We start from the raw sequence: 25,005 nt of genomic DNA on the forward strand, positions 1-25,005 counted from the left end.
CACTTGATGGATTGTGTGAGTGAGTGGTGGGGTCTGGGGGCAGTTGATTGATTGTGTGAGTGAGTGGTGGGGTCTGGGGGCACTTGATTGATTGTGTGGGTGAGTGGTGGGGTCTGGGGGCAGTTGATGGATTGTGTGGGTGAGTGGTGGGGTCTGGGGGCACTTGATGGATTGTGTGAGTGAGTGGTGGGGTCTGGGGGCAGTTGATTGATTGTGTGAGTGAGTGGTGGGGTCTGGGGGCAGTTGATTGATAGTGGGGGTGAGTGGTGGGGTCTGGGGGCAGTTGATTGATTGTGTGAGTGAGTGGTGGGTTCTGGGGGCACTTGATTGATTGTGTGAGTGAGTGGTGGGGTCTGGGGGCAGTTGATTGATTGTGTGAGTGAGTGGTGGGGTCTGGGGGCAGTTGATTGATTGTGGGGGTGAGTGGTGGGGTCTGGGGGCAGTTGATTGATTGTGGGGGTGAGTGGTGGGGTCTGGGGTCATTTGATTGATTGTGTGGGTGAGTGGTGGGGTCTGGGGTCATTTGATGGATTGTGTGGGTGAGTGGTAGGGTCTGGGGGCAGTTGATTGATTGTGGGGGTGAGTGGTGGGGTCTGGGGGCAGTTGATTGATTGTGTGAGTGAGTGGTGGGGTCTGGGGGCAGTTGATGGATTGTGTGAGTGAGTGGTGGGGTCTGGGGGCAATTGATTGATTGTGTGGGTGAGTGGTGGGGTCTGGGGGCACTTGATTGATTGTGTGAGTGAGTGGTGGGGTCTGGGGGCAATTGATGGATTGTGTGGGTGAGTGGTGGGGTCTGGGGGCAGTTGATGGATTGTGTGGGTGAGTGGTGGGGTCTGGGGGCACTTGATTGATTGTGTGGGTGAGTGGTGGGGTCTGGGGGCAATTGATGGATTGTGTGGGTGAGTGGTGGGGTCTGGGGGCAGTTGATGGATTGTGTGAGTGAGTGGTGGGGTCTGGGGGCAGTTGATTGTGTGGGTGAGTGGTGGGATCGGGGCAGTTGATGGATTGTGTGGGTGAGTGGTGGGGTCTGGGGGCACTTGATTGATTGTGTGGGTGAGTGGTGGGGTCTGGGGGCAGTTGATTGATTGTGTGGGTGAGTGGTGGGGTCTGGGGGCAGTTGATGGATTGTGTGGGTGAGTGGTGGGGTCTGGGGGCAGTTGATTGATTGTGTGGGTGAGTGGTGGGGTCTGGGGGCAGTTGATTGATTGTGTGGGTGAGTGGTGGGGTCTGGGGGCAGTTGATTGATTGTGTGGGTGAGTGGTGGGGTCTGGGGGCAGTTGATGGATTGTGTGGGTGAGTGGTGGGGTCTGGGGGCAGTTGATTGATTGTGTGGGTGAGTGGTGGGGTCTGGGGGCAGTTGATGGATTGTGTGGGTGAGTGGTGGGGTCTGGGGGCAGTTGATGGATTGTGTGGGTGAGTGGTGGGGTCTGGGGGCAGTTGATTGATTGTGTGGGTGAGTGGTGGGGTCTGGGGGCAGTTGATTGATTTTGGGGGTGAGTGGTGGGGTCTGGGGGCAGTTGATGGATTGTGTGGGTGAGTGGTGGGGTCTGGGGGCAGTTGATTGATTGTGTGGGTGAGTGGTGGGGTCTGGGGGCACTTGATTGATTGTGTGGGTGAGTGGTGGGGTCTGGGGGCAGTTGATTGATTGTGTGGGTGAGTGGTAGGGTCTGGGGGCAGTTGATTGATTGTGTGAGTGAGTGGTGGGGTCTGGGGGCAGTTGATTGATTGTGTGAGTGAGTGGTGGGGTCTGGGGGCAGTTGATTGATTGTGTGAGTGAGTGGTGGGGTCTGGGGGCAGTTGATGGATTGTGTGGGTGAGTGGTGGGGTCTGGGGGCAGTTGATGGATTGTGTGGGTGAGTGGTGGGGTCTGGGGGCAGTTGATGGATTGTGTGGGTGAGTGGTGGGGTCTGGGGGCAGTTGATTGATTGTGTGGGTGAGTGGTGGGGTCTGGGGGCAGTTGATTGATTTTGGGGGTGAGTGGTGGGGTCTGGGGGCAGTTGATGGATTGTGTGGGTGAGTGGTGGGGTCTGGGGGCAGTTGATTGATTGTGTGGGTGAGTGGTGGGGTCTGGGGGCACTTGATTGATTGTGTGGGTGAGTGGTGGGGTCTGGGGGCAGTTGATTGATTGTGTGGGTGAGTGGTAGGGTCTGGGGGCAGTTGATTGATTGTGTGAGTGAGTGGTGGGGTCTGGGGGCAGTTGATTGATTGTGTGAGTGAGTGGTAGGGTCTGGGGGCACTTGATTGATTGTGTGAGTGAGTGGTGGGGTCTGGGGGCAGTTGATTGATTGTGTGAGTGAGTGGTGGGGTCTGGGGGCAGTTGATGGATTGTGTGGGTGAGTGGTGGAGTCTGGGGGCAGTTGATTGTGTGAGTGAGTGGTGGAGTCTGGGGGCAGTTGATTGATTGTGTGGGTGAGTGGTGGAGTCTGGGGGCAGTTGATTGTGTGAGTGAGTGGTGGGGTCTGGGGGCAGTTGATTGATTGTGTGGGTGAGTGGTGGGGTCTGGGGGCAGTTGATTGATTGTGTGGGTGAGTGGTGGGGTCTGGGGGCAGTTGATTGATTGTGTGGGTGAGTGGTGGAGTCTGGGGGCAGTTGATTGTGTGGGTGAGTGGTGGGGTCTGGGGGCAGTTGATTGATTGTGTGGGTGAGTGGTGGGGTCTGGGGGCAGTTGATTGATTGTGTGGTTGAGTGGTGGGGTCTGGGGGCACTTGATTGATTGTGTGGGTGAGTGGTGGGGTCTGGGGGCAGTTGATGGATTGTGTGAGTGAGTGGTGGGGTCTGGGGGCAGTTGATTGATTGTGTGGGTGAGTGGTGGGGTCTGGGGGCACTTGATGGATTGTGTGGGTGAGTGGTGGGGTCTGGGGGCACTTGATGGATTGTGTGGGTGAGTGGTAGGGTCTGGGGGCAGTTGATGGATTGTGTGAGTGAGTGGTGGGGTCTGGGGGCAGTTGATTGATTGTGTGGGTGAGTGGTGGGGTCTGGGGGCAGTTGATTGATTGTGTGGGTGAGTGGTGGGGTCTGGGGGCACTTGATGGATTGTGTGGGTGAGTGGTGGGGTCTGGGGGCAGTTGATTGATTGTGTGAGTGAGTGGTGGGGTCTGGGGGCAGTTGATTGATTGTGTGGGTGAGTGGTGGGGTCTGGGGGCAGTTGATTGATTGTGTGGGTGAGTGGTGGGGTCTGGGGGCACTTGATGGATTGTGTGGGTGAGTGGTGGGGTCTGGGGGCAGTTGATTGATTGTGTGAGTGAGTGGTGGGGTCTGGGGGCAGTTGATTGATTGTGTGGGTGAGTGGTGGGGTCTGGGGGCACTTGATGGATTGTGTGGGTGAGTGGTGGGGTCTGGGGGCACTTGATGGATTGTGTGGGTGAGTGGTAGGGTCTGGGGGCAGTTGATGGATTGTGTGAGTGAGTGGTGGGGTCTGGGGGCAGTTGATTGATTGTGTGGGTGAGTGGTGGAGTCTGGGGGCAGTTGATTGTGTGAGTGAGTGGTGGGGTCTGGGGTCACTTGATTGATTGTGTGGGTGAGTGGTGGGGTCTGGGGGCACTTGATTGATTGTGTGAGTGAGTGGTGGAGTCTGGGGGCAGTTGATTGATTGTGTGGGTGAGTGGTGGGGTCTGGGGGCAGTTGATTGATTGTGTGGGTGAGTGGTGGGGTCTGGGGGCAGTTGATTGATTGTGTGGGTGAGTGGTGGGGTCTGGGGGCAGTTGATTGATTGTGTGGGTGAGTGGTGGGGTCTGGGGGCAGTTGATTGATTGTGTGGGTGAGTGGTGGTGTCTGGGGGCACTTGATGGATTGTGTGGGTGAGTGGTGGGGTCTGGGGGCAGTTGATTGATTGTGTGGGTGAGTGGTGGGGTCTGGGGGCAGTTGATTGATTGTGTGAGTGAGTGATGGGGTCTGGGGGCACTTGATGGATTGTGTGGGTGAGTGGTGGGGTCTGGGGGCACTTGATTGATTGTGTGGGTGAGTGGTGGGGTCTGGGGGCAGTTGATTGATTGTGTGGGTGAGTGGTGGGGTCTGGGGGGCACTTGATTGATTGTGTGAGTGAGTGGTGGGGTCTGGGGGCACTTGATTGATTGTGTGGGTGAGTGGTGGGGTCTGGGGGCACTTGATTGATTGTGTGGGTGAGTGGTGGGGTCTGGGGGCAGTTGATTGATTGTGTGGGTGAGTGGTGGGGTCTGGGGGCACTTGATTAATTGTGTGGGTGAGTGGTGGGGTCTGGGGGCAGTTGATTAATTGTGTGGGTGAGTGGTGGGGTCTGGGGGCAGTTGATTGTGTGGGTGAGTGGTGGGGTCTGGGGGCAGTTGATTAATTGTGGGTGAGTGGTGGGGTCTGGGGGCAGTTGATTGTGTGGGTGAGTGGTGGGGTCTGGGGGCAGTTGATTAATTGTGGGTGAGTGGTGGGGTCTGGGGGCAGTTGATTGTGTGGGTGAGTGGTGGTGTCTGGGGGCACTTGATTGTGGGGGTGAGTGGTAGGGTCTGGGGGCAGTTGATTGATTGTGGGGGTGAGTGGTGGGGTCTGGGGCAGTTGATTGTGTGGGTGAGTGGTGGGGTCTGGGGGCAGTTGATTGATTGTGTGGGTGAGTGGTGGGGTCTGGGGGCAGTTGATTGATTGTGGGGGTGAGTGGTAGGGTCTGGGGGCAGTTGATTGATTGTGGGGGTGAGTGGTGGGGTCTGGGGCAGTTGATTGATTGTGTGGGTGAGTGGTGGGGTCTGGGGGCAGTTGATTGATTGTGGGGATGAATGGTGGGGTCTGGGGGCACTTGATGGATTGTGGGGGTGAGTGGTGGGGTCTGGGGGCACTTGATGGATTGTGTGGGTGAGTGGTGGGGTCTGGGGGCAGTTGATGGTGATAAAATGGAATCCCTGTAATTGGACAGAGGCCTTGTGTCTGTTCCTCGCTTCCACTGGAAAACCTTGTCTCCGCGTTCCAGAAACCATCTGATTTCCCTCCTTCCACACATTGGAACAAGCCCTATGGTCCACCATGTGCTGAACTAATTAAACTAGTAATTAAATGCCCAACCAAAATGAATCCCTTCAGCCTACACAACGTTCCTATCTTCGAGCTGCTTGCACGTTGCTGTGATAAGTAGCTCCACACCACTGGCATAGGAACCCACCGCTCGCTCTCTGTAAACCCTCTCATCTTAGGCATGCCCTGGATTTGTTTATCATGTTGGTGTTGATGTAAATGCTATTTCTTGTTATTCCTTCCTTAGGATTTTCAGGTAGCAATTGTCAAGTCATCCAGCTTTGCTACTTGTGAGTTCTGCAAGCAAATCCGAATGCCGTTCCCAAACGCCCATCAGCTGGAGACGAGCAGTCCAGTAAAGGTGAGAGAACTGTGACGATGAATGCACTTCCAACCTGACACCGATCTCCTACTCTTTTGTTCGGAGGATTTGCACCCTCGTTTTTTTGGTCTGGGAAGACTAAAACTGTCTTTTTTGTAACGATCTTGCGCACAGCTCTTCTGTTGCAACATGAGCTGGGAGCTGTACCAGGAAATCTTGAACCAGAAGGAGAATCTGGATTACGAGGAGTCAGATTCTGATCAGGATGGATTCTATCCGACCGAGCTGGAGGTAGAGGAAGCAATGATGAAGCTAGCAGCGAGGTAAGGGAGCTAGATCGTAGTTGTTGGAAGAATTTCTGTTGATTTTTTGGTTTGCATCACTAGATGTACAGTTACCCCTTGAAGGCTTTGACTGTAGATCCCGATACAAACCGAAGAAATTCCTGCAATTCTTCAAGCATCAAAATGATTTTCTAGAAGTTGCTCTAACGTTATTCAACATTGAGGAAAAACAGATTTTGCGTTCATATTGGATGTTTTGTAAGGTTCCAGATAACCTTTCCGCAGACTAAGAAAAAAACAAACAACTAAATATTGTCAGGGATGGAGTAAGAAGGGGAGGAGGGGCATTAACGGAAGTTAGAGAAGTCAATGTTCATGCCATCAGGTTGGAGGCTACCCAGCCGGTATATAAGGTGCTGTTCCTCCAACCTGAGTTTGGATTCATTTTGACAATAGAGGAGGCCATGGATAGACATATCAGAATGGGAATGGGACGTGGAATTAAAATGTGTGGCCACTGGGAGATCCTGCTTTTTCTGGTGGACCGAGCGCAGGTGTTTAGTGAAACGGTCTCCCAGTCTGCGTCGGGTCTCACCAATATATAAAAGGCCACACCGGGAGCACCGGACACAGTATACCACACCAGCCGACTCACAGGTGAAGTGTCGCCTCACCTGGAAGGACTGTCTGGGGCCCTGAATGGTGGTGAGGGAGGAAGTGTAAGGGCAGGTGTAGCAATTGTTCCGTTTACAAGGATAAGTGCCAGGAGGGAGATCGGTGGGAAGGGATGAGGGGGACGAGTAGACAAGGGAGTCATGTAGGGAGCGATCCCTGCGAAAAGCAGAAAGGGGGGGGAGGGAAAAATGTGTTTTGTGGTGGGATCCCGTTGGAGGTGGCGGAAGTTACGGAGAATTATACGTTGGACCTGGAGGCTGGTAGGGTGGTAGGTAAGGACAAGGGGAACCCTATCCCGAGTGGGGTGGCGGGCGGATGGGGTGAGGGCAGATGTGCGGGAAATGGGAGAGATGCGTTTGAGAGCAGAGTTGATGGTGGACGAAGGGAAGCCCCTTTGTTTAAAAAAGGAAGACATCTCCTTCGTCCTGGAATGAAAAGCCTTATCCTGAGAGCAGAAACAATATTACTTTGTGTATCATCAGCAAATTTGGATATAGCACCCGTGGTTTCCACTTCCCAAGAGCACCCCCATGAGTCCCAATCTCCCAACCAAAAAGTACAACATTTAATTCTACTGTTTCTATCATAAACCAGTTGTCGATCCACACCAGTATATTATTTCCAAGTCCGTGCCTTAATTTTCTTTGATAGACTGGTATGTAACAGCATATTGAAGACTTTGTTAAAGTCTGGATACACAACTAACTGCCTGTCAGACAGTAGAAGTTTTTAACCAGAATATATTGACAATGTACAATTGTCCACATTGAATCTTAGACACACGAGAAACTGTAGATACTGGAACCAGGAGCAATGCTGGGGGATCTCGGTGGGTCTCTCTGAAGGAAAGTGGACAGGCTTAACACTTTGGGTCTGGTCTAGACGAAGGGCTTCGACCCAAAATATTGAAAGTAATTTGGTAGGGGGATGGGAAACGGAGTGATGGGGCTGAGTATGGGGCAGTTGGTTATCAACTATATGCAGAGTGTAGTGAGGCTGTGGGGAAGCACAGGCAGGTGACAGGGCAGTGGCATGAGCTAAAGTGTAACAGGAAGCCAAAATCAAAAAAGGACGATGAATACAAGGCTGAAGGTGTTGTATATGAATGGATGTAATATACGGAATAAGGTAGATCAGTGATTCCCAACAGTGGGCAGTTATGTGTCCTAAGGAGGCGTTAGAGAAAATAGAAGTCAGCGGGGAGCATTAAGTGGCACCCTAACTTAAGACACGAGACCTAACCAATTGTGTCAACTCGTTGCTGTTGTCAGCATCCGATAGGCATTCCAAGTTTGTGTTAACATTTTTATTTTAATTTAGCCCCGTTAATGATGGATAAATATGTGCGGCACGATCTCAGAATCTGAAGGCAGTGAAGCCTTGAATTCTAATCCTGCTAAGAAATAGAAATTACAGAAAGTGCACCAATACAAAGTTACATACCTGGAGTATGTTTTTATTCCATTCCAATCAGATCAGCAATGCCCCATGTGTCTTATTAGTAATACTGTACTGTCTAATGAGGCCATGAAACCATCAAGATTGCAGGAACTCTTCCGTAAAAGACACCTGAAAAGGCTACTTATGGTATTACTCAGTTCCAGAAGATGAAAGAAATATTTGAAAAACATTCTACAGTCGTCATTTGCCAAGAAAGCTAAAAATGACCTTGATAGTGGTCTCGATGCTTCTGATAACATTTCCAAAGAGATAGCAAAGTGTGGAAAATCTCATACAATTGGTGAAAGATTAATAATGCCTACTGTATCAGAAATGCTTACCACTGTTCTCAAAATGGACACCAGTATTTTAAAGTCAGTTCCTCTGAGTAGTAACTGTACCTCGTCATATTGACAAAATGAGAAGACATTGTGCATCAACTATGCAGACAGCTACAAAAAACAGAATTCGGGATACAGCTGGATGAGTCAGCTGTGTGAGAGAACAAGGCATCACTAATGGCATATGTGTAGTTTTATCAAAAATGGAAAAGTTTATAAAGAGATACTCTTTTGTAAAAAGTTAAAAACAAATATCAACAACAGTCAATCTGCAAAGAGCTGAAAATGTATATTGAGGATAGAAGTATTTTCGATTAGGAACACGATTTGTTGTGCAACAGATGGAGTGCCATATATGACAGGTCACCATGCTGGTTTAGTGGCATTTATGGAAAAAGAAATTCCAAGCCTGTTTGCAATCCATCGTGTAATTCATTGTCAGCATCTCACAGCCAAAAGCCTCAGCCAGCGACTTTTTTCAAGCATGACTCTTGTAATATCTGCTATCGACAAAATTAAAGCTCATCTATTAAATAGCAGAATATTTCACCAGTTGTGCCAAGATACTGATGAAAAGTTTAAACACTTGCTTCTTCACACTGAAATGTGTTGGTTGTTAAAAAGCTGCTGCTTAAAATGTTTCGTTGATCTTTTTGACACTGTTGTTAAATTTTTGCTCAAAGTCGACAAGAGCTTGGGAAACAAGTCTGAACTTCTACGTGGAGATGTGGCATACCTGGCTGATCTGTATAACAAAATGAGCATTCAACATATGAACAAGAGAAACCTGCAGATGCTGGAAAACCGAGCAACACACAAAAATCATTTTTCTGGAATATCAGAGGATACAAAATGTTTTTTCATATATATACAGAGTAAAAGAGAGATGAGGGTGATATCAGACAGCTGGAAAATGATGCTGGAGAATTAGTATTGGAGGACAAAGAAATAGCAGAGGAACTTACTAAGTATTTTGCATCAGTCTTCATTGCAGAAGGCACTAAGAATGCAAGAATGACTCTCAGGGCTTTAGAGATGGGGTGGTGGTTTGGAGATGGAGATGGGGAGGTGGTTTGGAGATGGAGATGGGGAGGTGGTTTGGAGATGGAGATGGGGAGGTGGTTTGGAGATGGAGATGGGGAGGTGGTTTGGAGATGGAGATGGGGTGGTGGTCTGGAGATGGAGATGGGGCGGTGGTTTGGAGCTGGAGATGGGGTGGTGGTTTGGAGCTGGAGATGGGGTGGTGGTTTGGAGATGGAGATGGGGAGGTGGTTTGGAGATGGAGATGGGGCAGTGGTTTGGAGCTGGAGATGGGGTGGTGGTTTGGAGATAGAGATGGTGCAGTGGTTTGGAGATGGAGATGGAACAGTGGTATGGAGATGGTGTGTTGGTTTGGAGATGGAGATGAGGTGGTGGTTTGGAGATGGAGATGAGGTAGTGGTTTGGAGATGAAGATGGAACAGTGGTATGGAGATGGTGTGGTGGTTTGGAGATGGAGATGGGGTGGTGGTTTGGAGATGAAATGGTGGTTTGGAGATGGAGATAAGGTGGTGGTTTGGAGATGGGGTCGTGGTTTGGAGATGGAGATGAGGTGGTGGTTTGGAGATGGGGTGGTGGTTTGGAGATGAAATGGTGGTTTGGAGATGGAGATGAGGTGGTGCTTTGGAGATGGGGATGGGGTGGTGGTTTGGAGATGGAGATGGGGTGGTGGTATGGAGATGGAGATGGGGTGGTGGTTTGGAGATGAAATGGTGGTTTGGAGATGGAGATGAGGTGGTGCTTTGGAGATGGAGATGGGGTGGTGGTTTGGAGATGGAGATGAGGTGGTGCTTTGGAGATGGAGATGGGGTGGTGGTTTGGAGATGGAGATGGGGTGGTGGTTTGGAGATGGAGATGGGGTGGTGGTTTGGAGATGGAGATGGGGTGGTGGTTTGGAAATGGAGATGTGGTGGTTTGGAGATGGAGATGGGGTGGTGGTTTGGAGATGGAGATGGGGTGCTGGTTTGGAGATGGAGATGGAGTGGTGGTTTGGAGATGGAGATGGGGTGGTGGTTTGGAGATGGAGATGGGGTGGTGGTTTGGAGATGGGGATGGGGTGGTGGTTTGGAGATGGAGATGAGGTGGTGGGATGGAGATGGAGATGGGGTGGTGGTTTGGAGATGGAGATGGGGTGGTGCTTTGGAGATGGAGATGGGGCGGTGGTTTGGAGATGGAGATGGGGTGGTGGTTTGGAGATGGAGATGGGGTGGTGCTTTGGAGATGGAGATGGGGCGGTGCTTTGGAGATGGAGATGGGGCGGTGGTTTGGAGATGGAGATGGGGTGGTGCTTTGGAGATGGAGATGGGGTGGTGGTTTGGAGATGGGGATGGGGTGGTGGTTTGGAGATGGAGATGGGGTGGTGGTTTGGAGATGGAGATGGGGTGGTGGTTTGGAGATGGAGATGGGGTGGTGGTTTGGAGATGGCGATGGGGTGGTAGTTTGGAGATGGAGATGTGGTGGTTTGGAGATGGAGATGGGGAGGTGGTTTGGAGATGGGGATGGGGTGGTGGTTTGGAGATGGGGTGGTGGTTTGGAGATGGAGATGAGGTGGTGGTTTGGAGATGGAGATGCGGTGGTGGGATGGAGATGGAGATGCGGTGGTGGGATGGAGATGGAGTGGTGGTTTGGAGATGGAGATGGGGTGGTGGTTTGGAGATGGAGATGGGGTAGTGGTTTGGAGATGGAGTGATGTTTTGGAGATGGAGATGAGGTGGTGGTTTGGAGATGGGGATGGTGCAGTGGTTTGGAGATGGAGATGGGGTGGTGGTTTGGAGATGGAGATGGGGTGGTGGTTTGGAGATGGAGATGATGTGGTGGTTTGGAGATGGAAATAAGGTGGTGGTTTGGAAATGGAGATGTGGTGGTTTGGAGATGGAGATGGGGTGGTGGTTTGGAGTTGGAGATGGAGTGGTGGTATGGAGATGGAGTGGTGGTTTGGAGATGGAGATGGGGTGGTGGTTTGGAGATGGAGATGTGGTGGTTTGGAGATGGAGATGTGGTGGTTTGGAGATGGAGATGGGGTGGTGGTTTGGAGATGGAGTGGTGGTTTGGAGATGGAGATGGGGTGGTGGTTTGGAGATGGAGATGGGGTGGTGGTTTGGAGATGGAGATGGGGTGGTGGTTTGGAGATGGAGATGGGGAGGTGGTTTGGAGATGGAGATGGGGCAGTGGTTTGGAGCTGGAGATGGGGTGGTGGTATGGAGATGGAGATGGGGTAGTGGTATAGAGATGGGGTAGTGGTATAGAGATGGGGTGGTGGTATGGAGATAGGGCAGTGGTTTGGAGATGGGGTGGTGGTTTGCAGATGGGGTAGTGGTATGGAGATGGGGTGGTGGTTTGGAGATGGAGATGGGGAGGTGGTTTGCAGATGGGGTAGTGGTATGGAGATAGGGTGGTGGGTTGGAGATGGAGATGGGGAGGTGGTTTGCAGATGGGGTAGTGGTATGGAGATAGGGTGGTGGTTTGCAGATGGGGTAGTGGTATGGAGATGGGACGGTGGTTTGGAGATGGAGATGGGGTGGTGGTTTGGAGATGGAGATAGGGTAATGATTTGGATATGGGGTAGTCGTTAACATTATATGAGTAAAGGTACTGGTTGTTGAAGAAGCTGCTTATAAAGATTTGATAGTTGAATACAGCACCAGAGGGGAAAATGTAAAATATGTTGAATGTTCCCAGAAAGTGACTTTCAAACCTTGATGAAGTCATACCTTTGATAAGGTAGCAATTTCGCCTTCAGTCTCAATCCGTGACAAGCTGACTGATTCACTATCCAGCCTGATTTCTGCTAATTGATTTTAAATGGTCTTTATTCTACTTGCAGGAGTAATTTTATGCATCTGTCTGTTGTTTGCAGAATAAAAAATCCAGAAGTGAGGATGTACATGACCCCTGTGATTCACAGAGATAAAGTTATTTTCAGTACGTAATGAGTAATCTTGTAGCTGCGTCTGTGACTTGTTAACACCAGCTAAAGTGTGAGGGGAGAAGGAAGGTTGAGGGATGGTGATGGCTCCATCACACCAGTACAACTGATTTCTGGTCAATACTACTATTTCAGCTGGGTACTTCAAAGGATATATTTTCGAATCTTAGTCTTCCCAGGGCACCTGGATAGAGCTTTGGCCAGCTCTTTCAAAAGCCTTAACAATTAATCCCATTCAGATGACCATTTCCTGTGGCCTGCATATTGTTAATAAGTTAAAAAAAAGTCTGCTACTTAACCACAGAAAGATAAGTGAGGGTAGGCAACGGAAAGATCTCCTACCCTAACTTCAAGGTTTAGGGGGAATGCTTTAAAACAAGACAAGGACTGTAAGGCTAACTTCTAGTCATCCAATTAAAATTTGATGGGGAGAGCTGAGCATTATAAAGCACAGAGATGATGAAGTTTATTTTGGTTGGAGTGGGCTACAAGGGCAGACTAAAGTTCTGCATTTGGAACATGGTGTTCGGTGTTGGTCACCCTGCTGTAGGAAAGATGCTGTTATGCTGGAAAGAGTGCTGAGGGTGTCATGAGGAACTAAGTTATGGAGAGAGGTTGAACAAGGGTTTTAATCATTAGAGCAAGGGGGAATGTGGAGTGATCTTTTTGAGGTATATAAAACCATGAGGGCAACGGTTGTCAGTGACCCCTCCCATGCGTCCAACGATCTCTTCGACTCCCCCACCATCAGGCGGGCGGTACCGTAGCATCAGGACAAGAACTGTTAGGATGAGAAACAGTGTCTTCCCCCTCACCCCGGCTGTAAGACTACTGAACACCCTGCACCACCCAGGTCTCATGATAGACAGACAGACAGACATACTTTATTGATCCCGAGGGAAATTGGGTTTCGTTACAGTAGCACCAACCAAGAATAGTGTAGAAATATAGCAATATAAAACCATAAATAATTAAATAATAATAAGCTAATCATGCCAAGTGGAAATAAGTCCAGGACCAGCCTATTGGCTCAGGGTGTCTGACACTCCGAGGGAGGAGCTGTAAAGTTTGATGGCCACAGGTAAGAATGATTTCCTATGACGCTCAGTGTTGTATCTCGGTGGAATGAGTCTCTGGCTGAATGTACTCCTGTGCCTAACTAGTACATTATGGAGTGGATGGGAGCCATTGTCCAAGATGGCATGCAACTTAGACAGCATCCTCTTTTCAGACATCACCAACAGAGAGTCCAGTTCCACCCCCACAACATCACTGGCCTTACGAATGAGTTTGTTGATTCTGTTGGTGTCTGCTATCCTCAGCCAGCTGCCCCAGCACACAACAGCAAATATGATAGCACTGGCCACCACAGACTCGTAGAACATCCTCAGTATCGTACGGCAGATGTTAAAGGACCTCAGCCTCCTCAGGAAATAGAGGCGCTTCATCACGCATGAAGCGCCAGTAGTGTTATACTGTTTACTTTTTAACTTGTGTTGCAAATGCACCTGATTATTTGTTAATTTACTAGTGGTACTGTAGCATTATGTATTGTGTGTGAGTTATACATACTGTGTTGTGCACTTTGGTCCAGAGGAGCATTATTTCATTTGGTGGTGTACATGTGTACGTTTGAATGACAATAAACTTGAACTTTGACTTGTAGGGTAAACGCACAGTTGTTTACCCACAGTTGGAGATTGAGGAAACAGAAGGAATAGACAACATAGGACACATGAGCAGAATGAGACTTTCAGCCCATCGAGTCTGCTCCTGTATTCGATCATGGCTGATTTATTTTTCCCTGTAACCCCATTCTCCTGCCCTCTCTCCAAAACCTTTGACATCTTTACTAAACAAGAACCTATCAGCCTCTGCTTTATATGTATACCCAATACCCTGTGGCAATGAATTTCCCAGATTCACCGCCCTCTCGATTGAATCTCCTTCTATCCTGAGGCTTTGCTCTCTGTTGCTGGGCTTTTCTACTATGAAAACCTGCTACCGATGTTCACTCTATCCAGACCTTTCAATTTTCAGTCAGATTCAAGAAGATACCCCCTCATTCTTCGAAACTCCAGCAGTCGGGCCCAGAGCCATTAAACACTCCTGATAAATTAATTCTTTCATTCCGGGGACCATTCTCATGAACCTCCATTGGATAAGATTAATTTATTTGCTGATGATGTTTTGATTTATTTAACAAACCCATTGCAATCTTTGCAAAGACTATCTTTTAGATTGGAAGAAAATGGGAAAATATCAGGGTATAAAGTAAATTGGGATAAAAGTGAAATTTTACCCCTTACCAAAGGAAATTATAATCAATGTCGATTAGTAACTCAATTTCGATGGCCAATAAATGGGATAAAATATTTAGGTATAAGAGTCGATAATGATGTAAAAAATTTATATAAACAAAATTATTTGCCATTATTAAAAAAAAGAGGATCTTGATAAATGGATGATGTTACCAATAACATTAATAGGTAGAGTTAATGCTGTAAAAATGAATATATTTCCTAGATTGCAATATTTATTCCAAACTTTACCAATACAATTACCTCAGAAGTTCTTTCAAGAACTGAATAAATATGTAAGGAAATTTCTTTGGAAAGGAAAGATGTCAAGAATATCATTGGAAAAATTGACATGTAAATTTGATTTAGGAGGGTTACAACTTACAGATTTTAAGAATTATTATAAAGCAAATCAACTTAGATTTATTGCGTCTTTTTTTGATGAAGAAAAACCGGCATGGATTAGAATAGAATTAGATAAGATAGGAGAAAACATACCAGAAGATTTTATATATAAATGGGAATCCAAATGGATACGGGAAAAAAAAGAATCTCCTATATTAAGACACTTGATTGATTTATGGAATAAGGTAAATATGGACGATGAGATAAAGAAATCTTTATTAGCAAAAAGAACTTTAATTCAAAATAGGCTTATTCCTTTTACAATGGATAATAAACTTTTACATAATTGGTTCCAAAAGGGGATTAAATATATAGGGGATTGTTTTGAATGAGGTATATTAATGTCGTTTGATCAATTAAAAAATAAATATAAAATATCAAACAACACTCTTTTCTGTTATTTTCAATTAAAGGCTTATTTACGAGAAAAGCTGGGTCAAACAATGTTAATGCCAAAACCTAGTGAAATAGAAATATTAATTCAAAAAGGAAAAATTAAAAAATTTACATCCTGTATGTACAATTTGATTCAAAAACAGACAATTAAATCAGGAATTCATAAATCAAGACAAAACTGGGAATCTGATTTGAATGTTAAAATTGATGGAAAAAACTGGTCAAGATTATGTTCTGATAGTATGAGAAATACAATAAATGTTCAACTTAGATTAGTACAATATAATTTTTTACATCAATTATATATAACACCACAGAAAATAAATAGATTAAATTCAAATATGTCTGACCAATGTTTTCGATGTAATCAAGAAATTGGTACTTTTTTACATTCTACTTGGTCTTGTTTTAAAATTCAATCATTTTGGATAAATCTAAGACTTTTATTGGAACAAATTACTGGAGTACAACTCCCACATAGTCCAATATTATTTTTATTAGGAGACATTGAAGGGACAATACCGAAACTTAAATTGAATAAGAATCAGAAAAAATTTATAAAAATTGCATTGGCAGTAGCCAAAAAAGTTATCGCAGTTACTTGGAAATCTGATTTATATTTTACTATGGATCGTTGGAATAATGAAATATATAGTTGTATTCCACTTCAAAAAATTACATATAATCTAAGAAATGAATATGATATATTTTTGAAAATTTGGCTCCCATACCTACAAAAGATAGGATTAAATACATAGGTCCTTTGAAGATAAAATTATAAAGTAATTGGGAAAAGTAAAAGTAAAAATAAAAATTATTTTGAACTCCATGGAGCATGTGGGGATCCTCCGATATCCAGGCAATCTTTCTCTTCTTTCTTTTTTTTCTTTCTTTAGATAAGGGTTAAGGGGGGGAGGGTTGATATTTTTTTTTCTCTCACTATTTTATCATTACATTTATTCTTTGTAATTTTCTAAAAATCTAATAAATAAATAATTTTTTAAAAAACCTCCATTGGCAATGCTGATACATCCTTGCTGAGATACGGACCCCAATCTGCTCACGATACTGCAAAAACTGATTGACCAATGCCTTATCCAGCCTCAGTGTTACATCTTTTATATTCCAGTCCTCTGGAAATGAATGCTAACATTGCATTTGCCTCCCTCACCTCCGACAAAACCAGCAAGTTAACCTTCAGGGACTCACGAGTCCCTTTGCACCTCCGACTTCTGAATTTGCTTCTGGTTTAGAAAATAGTGTACGCCTTTATTCCTTCAGTCAAACTGCATGACCATACACTTTTCTACACTGTATTGCATCTGACTCTTCATTTGCCCGTTCTCCCAACCCGTCCAAGTCCTCTTGCAGACGCTTTACTTCCTCAACACTACCTGACCCTCCACCTATCTTTCTGGCATCTGCAAACTTGGCCACAAAGCTGTCAATTCCATCATCCAAATCATTGATGTGCAACGTGAAAAAAGCAGTTATGCGAAAAGTATTGGATCCAGTCAGGACTAACTCCCACAGGGGACCCAACACTGACTCCCGCAGGAACACCACTAGTCTTCAGCCCCTTCTATTCTCTCTCTGCCTTCTGCCAGTCAGCCAGACCTACAGTCAGCCTGTAGGTAGATACAGTCTACCTACAGTATCTATCTATCTACCTACAGTATCTATCTATCTATCTACAGCATCTGTCTGTCTATCTATCTATCTACAGTATCTATCTCTCTATAGTATCTATCTGCCTACAGTATCTATCAGTCTACCTACAGTATCATTCTGTCTAACTACAGTATCTGTCTATACAGTATTTATCTATCTATCCATCTTTGTTTGTTGTAAAACTCAAGTTTCATTGTGAATTGAGCATGATAAATTAGTGAACACTGTATTTTAGGCGTTTGACTGAAGGGTGTTGTAGACTTTAATCAGTTCAGCTCCCAGCACTGGCTAATGTTTTCCCCTTTGCTGTGGTGATTACAGCTAGCATAAGGACCATCTCATTCAGGCTATCATCAGAACATTGCATGAAGCAAGGATGGACGTTGAAACCTCCCCAGGCCAAGACTGTAACATTCGAAGATCTCTCACAGTATGTTCCTAGTGCACCATCCTTCAAGGAGGCTGAGGTGAGTCGAGTCAGCGATGATATTCTCCTTAATCGCAGCTGAGGAAAAGGGCGTTTCATCTGGGAACAACCAATGCGGAAGGTGTGGTTATCAAAGACAAACTGGGAAAAATGGAACGGAGTTGTTATAGGTAACAGGGTGGGAAGAGGTTGTTAGGTAGCTGTGAGAGTCTGTGGGCTTGGTCACTAATCTACCCTTTGAGGGGACCAAAGTTAGAATCGGAACCAGCCAGCTTTAATGTATCGGGCATAAATGATGAAACCTGTTGTTTTGCGACAGCAGTACATTGTAATATATTTTGAAAACTATAAATGACAACCAGGAATACATGTACAAGTATATATTAAAAAATATAATAAGTTGTGCAAAAAAAGAGCAAGAATAGTGAGTTAGTGACATGGATTTGATCATTGTGCATTAAGAAATCTGATGGCTGAGGGGAAGAAGCTGGTTGCAAAACATTCAGGCTCCTGTACCTCCTCCCTGATGGTAGCAATGAGAAGAGGGCATGTCCTGGGCGATGGGGGGTCCTTAACGGTAGATGCTGTCTTTTTGAAGCGTCGCCTTTTGAAGAAACCCTCGAGGCTGAGGGGGCTAGTGCCCAAGATGGAGCGGGCTGAGACTGTAACCCTGTACAGCTCTTTCAGATCTGGTACAATGGCCTCTCTACACCAGACAGAGATGCAATCAGTTAGAATGCTCTCCAAGGTCTTTCTGTAGTAATTTGGTAGAGTCTGTGGTGACATAACAAATCTCAAACTAATGAAGCGTAGCCACTGTCCGGCCTTCTTTGCAATTATATTAATAGATCGTCAAGATGTTGACACCCAGGAACTTGAAAATGATAACAAAGAACAATACAGCACAATACAGGCCCTTCAGCCCACAATGTTGTGCCGACCCTTAAACCCTGCCTCCCATATAACCCTCCCCCTTAAATTCCTCCATATACCTGTCTAGTAGTCTCTTAAATTTCACTAGTGTATCTGCCTCCACCACTGACTCCATGCACCAACCACTATCTGAGTAAAAAACCTTCCTCTAATATCCCCCTTGAACTTCCCTTCCCTTACCTTAAAGCCATGTCCTCTTGTATTGAGCAGTGGTGCCCTGGGGAAGAGGTGCTGGCTGTCCACTCTATCTATTCCTCTTAATATCTTGTATACCTCTATCATGTCTCCTCTCATCCTCCTTCTCTCCAGAGAGTAAAGCCCTAACTCCCTTAATCTCTGATCATAATGCACACTCTCTAAACCAGGCAGCATCCTGGTAATCTCCTCTGTACCCTTTCCAATGCTTCCACATCCTTCCTATAGTGAGGCGACCAGAACTGGACACAGTACTCCAAGTGTTTTATAGAGCTGCATCATTACCCCGCGACTCTTAAACTCTATCCCTCGACTTATGAAAGCTAACACTCCATAAGCTTTCTTAACTTAAATTATAAGTTAATTTAATGGTACATTTAACTTAACTTAAATTGATTTCAGTGCATTAAAAGGGATAGAGAGGGGGGAAAAGGGGAGGAGGGGTGGCATTACTGGTCAGGGATACTATTACAGCTACAGAAAGGGTGGGTAATGTAGCAGGATTGTAAATGTAGGGGTACATTTAACTTAATAGTTAAATTATACCATTAAATTACATTTAACTTAAATTATACCTCCAGGTACATTTACCTGGAGGTCCTGTCCTTCAACTTTGCACCTAACTCACTAAACTTTCTTTGCAGGACCTCCTCCTTCTTCCTATCCACGTCATTGGTCCCTACATGGACCACGACATCTGGCTGCTCACCCTCCCTCTTGAGAATACTGAGAACTCGATCCGAGATATCGCGGACCCTGGCACCAGGGAGGCAACAGACCATCCGGAATTCTCAATCTCTTCCACAGAACCTCCTATTTGTCCCCCTAACTATCGAATCCCCTATCACTACTGCTCTCCTCTTTTCCTTCCTTCCCTTCTGAGCTGAGGGTCCAGTCTCGGTGCCAGAGACACAACCACTGCAACTTGTCCTTAAAATGATCATCTTTTCCACTTATTGAGGCCTGGAGTGTGTTCCCTCGACTTCCCTATCCTGAAGTCCACAATCAATTCCTTGGTCTTACTGTGAGGTTGTTGTTACAACACCACTCAACCAGCTGATCTCTCTCACTCCTGTACGCCTCCTCGTCACCATCTGAGATTCTGCCAGCAACAATTGTCTGAGCTGTGCCTAGCCACAGCCATGGGTGTAGAGAGAGTCGAGCAGTGGGCTAAGCACACGTCGCTGAGGTTCGCCAGTGTGGATTGTCAGTGAGGAGGAGATGTTATTTCTGATCCGCACAGACTAGTTTCCTAGTGAGAAGTCAAGGATCCAGTTCCAGAGGGAGGTACAGAGGCCCAAGTTTTTAAGCTTATCGATTAGTACTGAGGATATGATAATGTTGACTGCTGAATTGTAACCAGTAAACAGCAGACTGATGTCAGTATTCCTATTGTCCAGGTGATCCAAGGCTGTATGAAGAACCAATGAGTTTGTGTCCACCATAGACCTATTGTGGCAATAGGCAAATTGCAGTGGGTCCAAGCCCCTTGCTTAGGCAGGGGTTGATTCTGGCCATAACCAGCCTCTCAAAGCACTTCATCACAGTAGATGTGGGTGCTACTGGGCAATTGAGGCAACTCACCCAGCTCTTCTTGGGCACCGGTATGATTGACACCTTTTTGAAGCAGGTTGGAACCTCCCGCTACAATGAGAGATTGAAGCTGTCCTTGAACACTCTTGCCAGTTGGTTGGCACAGGTTTTCAGAAGCCTACCAGGTACTCCATCGGGGCCTGGCACTTTGGCAGTGACTGCCTTGATCCTCATTCCCATCGGTGGCATTGAAAATGTGCTCAGTTTAATGGGCCCATTGCCCCAGGAATTACACCTTAGTGTAATAAATCTGATTTAGTTACCCTGCATAATCGAAGCATACTGTGAAATGTGTGAACAACCAACACACCCACCAATGTGCTGGGGGCAGGGGCAGCCCATGTTTCACCACACAGTTTGGTGCCAACATCACACATCCACCAGGTACAGCAGACCAACACTGGCAGCAGTAACAAGACAATAACAAACAAACAAACAAACAAACAAACACACACACACACACACACACACACACACACACACACACACACACACACACACACACACACACACTCTCACACACACACACACACACACTCACACACACACACACACACCTCCAGCCCTCTGATGCCTAGACTCGCAGGCATTAGGCCTCTGACCTCTGCACAAGCAAACCCAGGGGCTTCAACCTGTGGGCCTCTACCTCTGGTCTTTCTGACTACTAGACTTTGATCTTCAGCTTTGCCCTCCAGACTTTGCCAACCTCTGGGTATTGCCCCAGGACTTACCAGTCAGGGGGTTTTGACCTTCAGGCCTCAATGTCTCGACTTACACGTAAAGGCTGATTTATACTTGTGCGTACAGGCTACACCGTAGGCCTGATTTTCACTTCTGCGCCGCTCTACGCCGTAACGAGCATGAGTTGGTGTGCGCCAAAACGCTAGTTGGCGGTGGGGTTTCTGTGCTACTGTGTTGAGTTTCTTTGTGAAAGACATGGGCGAGGAACATTTCAAACATTTTCTCATGTCGGCAGGTAGACTTGATGATTTGGTTCATCTATTTCACATCGGTGTAGGCACAGCCTACAAACATGGCGGAAAAGAAGCAACCGGAAATGTGTAGGAGGAAATGCGATGCTGCCAAGCAGACCAATCACATTTGTTGTGGTCTGCGTCACCGCGATGCGCGAGTTACTTTTTTGGGGAGGTGCATGTCACCCTACGGCGTAGGGTACGCGGTACTTACGGCAGAGATGCGATGCACAGGTATAAATCAGCCTTAACACCGAACCTGTTTTATTCTGCCTTTTCTGCTGTCCCCTTTAAGACTAGACTCCCATGGACAGTAAGCAGCCAAATGTAGGAGGAGGAGGTGCTCGGTGAGGGGGGAGTTAGATGTTTGATAGAGTCATAGAGTGCTACAGGCCCTTTGGCCCATCTAGTCCATTCCAAACTGTTATTCTGCTAAGTCCCATCAGCCTGTTACTGGACCATAGCCCTCCATGTACTTAACCAAACTTAATAAATATTGTAATCGAACTTGCATCCAACACTTCCTCTGGCAACTCGTTCCACCCTCTCACTACCCCCTGAGTAAAGACAATAGGTGCAGAAGTAGACCATTCGGCCCTTCGAGCCTGCACCGCCATTTTGAGATCATGGCTGATCAACTACTATCAATACCCGGTTCCTGCCTTGTCCCCATATCCCTTGATTCCCCTATCCATAAGATACCTATCTAGCTCCTTCTTGAAAGCATCCAGAGAATTGGCCTCCACTACCTTCCGAGGCAGTGCATTCCAGACCCCCACAACTCTCTGGGAGAAGAAGTTTTTCCTTAATTCTGTCCTAAATGACCTACCCCTTATTCTCAAACCATGCCCTCTGGTACTGGACTCTCCCAGCATCTGGAACATATTTCCTGCCTCTATCTTGTCCAATCCCTTAATAATCTTATATGTTTCAATCAGATCCCCTCTCAATCTCCTTAATTCCAGCGTGTACAAGCCCAGTCTCTCTAACCTCTCTGCGTAAGACAGTCCAGACATCCCAGGAATTAACCTCGTGAATCTACGCTGCACTTCCTGTACAGCCAGGATGTCCTTCCTTACTGTACACAATACTCCAGGTGTGGTCTCACCAGGGCTCTGTACAAATGCATGAGGATTTCCTTGCTCTTGTACTCAATTCCCTTTGTAATAAAGGCCAACATTCCATTAGCCTTCTTCACTGCCTGCTGCACTTGCTCATTCACCTTCAGTGACTGATGAACAAGGACTCCTAGATCTCTTTGTATTTCTCCCTTACCTAACTCTACACCGTTCAGATAATAATCTGCCTTCCTGTTCTTACTCCCAAAGTGGATAACCTCACACTTATTCACATTAAACGTCATCTGCCAAGTATCTGCCCACTCACCCAGCCTATCCAAGTCACCCTGAATTCTCCTCCAACATCCTCATCACATGTCACACTGCCACCCAGCTTAGTATCATCAGCAAATTTGCTGATGTTATTTTCAATGCCTTCATCCAAATCGTTGACGTAAATTGTAAACAGCTGTGGTCCCAATACCGAGCCCTGTGGCACCCCACTAGTCACCACCTGCCATTCCGAGAAACACCCATTCACTGCTACCCTTTGCTTTCTATCTGCCAACCAGTTTTCCATCCATGTCAATGTCTTCCCCCCGATTCCTTGAGCTTTGATTTTACCCACCAATCTCCTATGTGGGACCTTATCAAATGCCTTCTGAAAATCGAGGTACACTACATCCACTGGATCTTCCCCCATATAACTTCCTGGTTACGTCCTCGAAAAACTCCAACAGATTAATCAAGCATGATTTACCCTTGGTAAATCCATGCTGGCTTGGCCCAATCCTATCACTGCTATCTAGATATGCCACTATTTCATCCTTAATAATGGACTCTAGCATCTTCCCCACCACCGATGTTAGGCTGACAGGTCGATAGTTCTCTGTTTTCTCCCTCCCTCCTTTCTTAAAAAGTGGGATAACATTAGCCATTCTCCAATCCTCAGGAACTGATCCTGAATCTAAGGAACATTGGAAAATGATTACCAATGCATCCGCAATTTCCAGAGCCACCTCCTTTAGTACCCTAGGATGCAGACCATCTGGACCTGGGGATTTGTCAGCCTTCAGTCCCATCAGTCTACTCATCACCGTTTCCTTCCTAATGTCAATCTGTTTCATTTCCTCTGTTACCCTATGTCCTTGGCCCATCCATACATCTGGGAGATTGCTTGTGTCTTCCTTAGTGAAAACAGATCTAAAGTACTCATTAAATTCTTCTGCCATTTCTCTGTTTCCCATAACAATTTCACCCAATTCATTCTTCAAGGGCCCAACATTGTTCTTAACTATCTTCTTTCTCTTCACATACCTAAAAAAGCTTTTGCTATCCTCCTTTATATTCCTGGCTAGCTTGCATTCGTACCTCATTTTTTCTCCCCGTATTGTCTTTTTAGTTAAGTTCTGTTGTTCCTTAAAAACTTCCCAATCATCTGTCCTCCCACTCACCTTAGCTCTGTCATACTTCCTTTTTTTTAATGCTATGCAATCTCTGACTTCCTTTGTCAACCACTGTGGCCCCTTTCCCCCTTTTGAATCCTTCCTTCTCTGGGGGATGAACTGATTTTGCACCTTGTGCATTATTCCCAAGAATACCTGCCATTGCTGTTCCACCGTCCTTTCTGCTAGGCTATCCATCCAGTCAACTTTGGCCAGCTCCTCCCTCATGGCTCCATAGTTTCCCCTATTCAACTGCAACACTGACACTTCCGAGCTGCCCTTATCCTTCTCAAATTGCAGATAAAAACTTATCATATTATGATCACTACCTCCTAATGGCTCCTTTACTGCAAGATCGCTTATCAAATTCTGTTCATTACATAACACTAAATCCAGAATAGTCTTGTCCCTGGTCGGCTCTCGTACAAGCTGTTCCAAGAATGCATACCGTAGACACTCTACAAACTCCCTATCCTGTGGTCCAGCACCAACCTGATTCTCCCAGTTCACCTGCATGTTGAAATCCCCCATAACTACTGCGACATTAACTTTGCCACATGCCAATGTTAACTTCCTATTCAACTTGCACCCAATATCCATGCTACTGTTTGGTGGCCTGTAGACAACACCCATTTGGGTCCTTTTGCCCTTACTGTTCCTCAGTTCTATCCACACAGACTTTACTTCTCCTGACCCTATGTCCCCCCTTGCAAAGGACTGAATCTCATTCCTCACCAACAGGGCCACCCCACCTCTTCTGCCCACATTTCTGTCCCTACGATAGCACGTATACCCTTGTACATTCATTTCCCAGGTCTGATCTCCCTGCAGCCATGTCTCCGTTATCCCAACAACATCATAGTTACCCATTCGCACCTGGGCTTCAAGCTCATCCGCCTTATTTCTGACACTTCGTGCATTCAGATATAGAATTCTTAGCCCATTTCTCCTCTCTCTGTTTGAATCACTGCCTATTGTGCTTAACCCAGCTCCCCGAACTCCCATCGGGCTATACGCCCCTAGAATTTTGTTGTCCTTCCTAAATTTACTTATTCTTTCAACACATTTAACTCCATGTTCTGTCAGACCATCCCTCTGTACATGTGTCCTCCTTATCACTTGTTCCGCCTCACCTTTCTCTACTACACACTTAATATTCCGGAACCGTGTAGTCCCCACCTGTCCTTTATTCTTCCTCTCGCTATCCTCTCTCACATTCTGGATCCCCGCCCCCCCCCCCCCCCCACCCCAAGAAGCACGAGCAAACTTCCCTGCAAGAATGTTAGTACCGCTCCAGTTCAGGTGTAAACTGTCCCTTCGGAACAGATCCCACCTTCCCTGGAACAAAGCCCAATTATCTAAAAACCTGAAGCCCTCCCTCCTGCACCATCCTCTCAGCCACGTATTAATCTGTATAATCTTTCTGTTCCTTGCCTCACTCGCACGTGGCACAGGTAGCAATCCTGAGATTGTTACCCTGGAGGTCCTGCTCTTCAGCTTCGCACCTAACTCCCTGAACTCCCTACGCAGGACCCCCTCACTCATCCTACCCACGTCATTGGTCCCTACATGGACCACAACATCTGGATTCTTGCCCTCACTCTCAAGAATAAC

General features: G+C 46.6%; 1 protein-coding gene across 1 annotated transcript in view; it reads left to right on the forward strand.

The window, feature by feature from the left end:
- The window catches only part of LOC140727221 (uncharacterized), a 79,973-nt gene that overhangs the window by 41,020 nt on the left and 13,948 nt on the right, over positions 1–25,005 (forward strand). The window contains exons 6-9 of the mRNA XM_073044488.1: positions 5,216–5,329; positions 5,465–5,613; positions 11,926–11,990; positions 17,088–17,233. Of these exons, the coding sequence (XP_072900589.1) occupies positions 5,216–5,329; positions 5,465–5,613; positions 11,926–11,990; positions 17,088–17,233 (474 nt within the window). The remainder of the gene's footprint in view (positions 1–5,215; positions 5,330–5,464; positions 5,614–11,925; positions 11,991–17,087; positions 17,234–25,005) is intronic.

This window comes from Hemitrygon akajei, chromosome 5 (genome assembly GCF_048418815.1).
Source record: "Hemitrygon akajei chromosome 5, sHemAka1.3, whole genome shotgun sequence".
In the NCBI taxonomy this organism is placed as follows: domain Eukaryota; kingdom Metazoa; phylum Chordata; class Chondrichthyes; order Myliobatiformes; family Dasyatidae; genus Hemitrygon; species Hemitrygon akajei.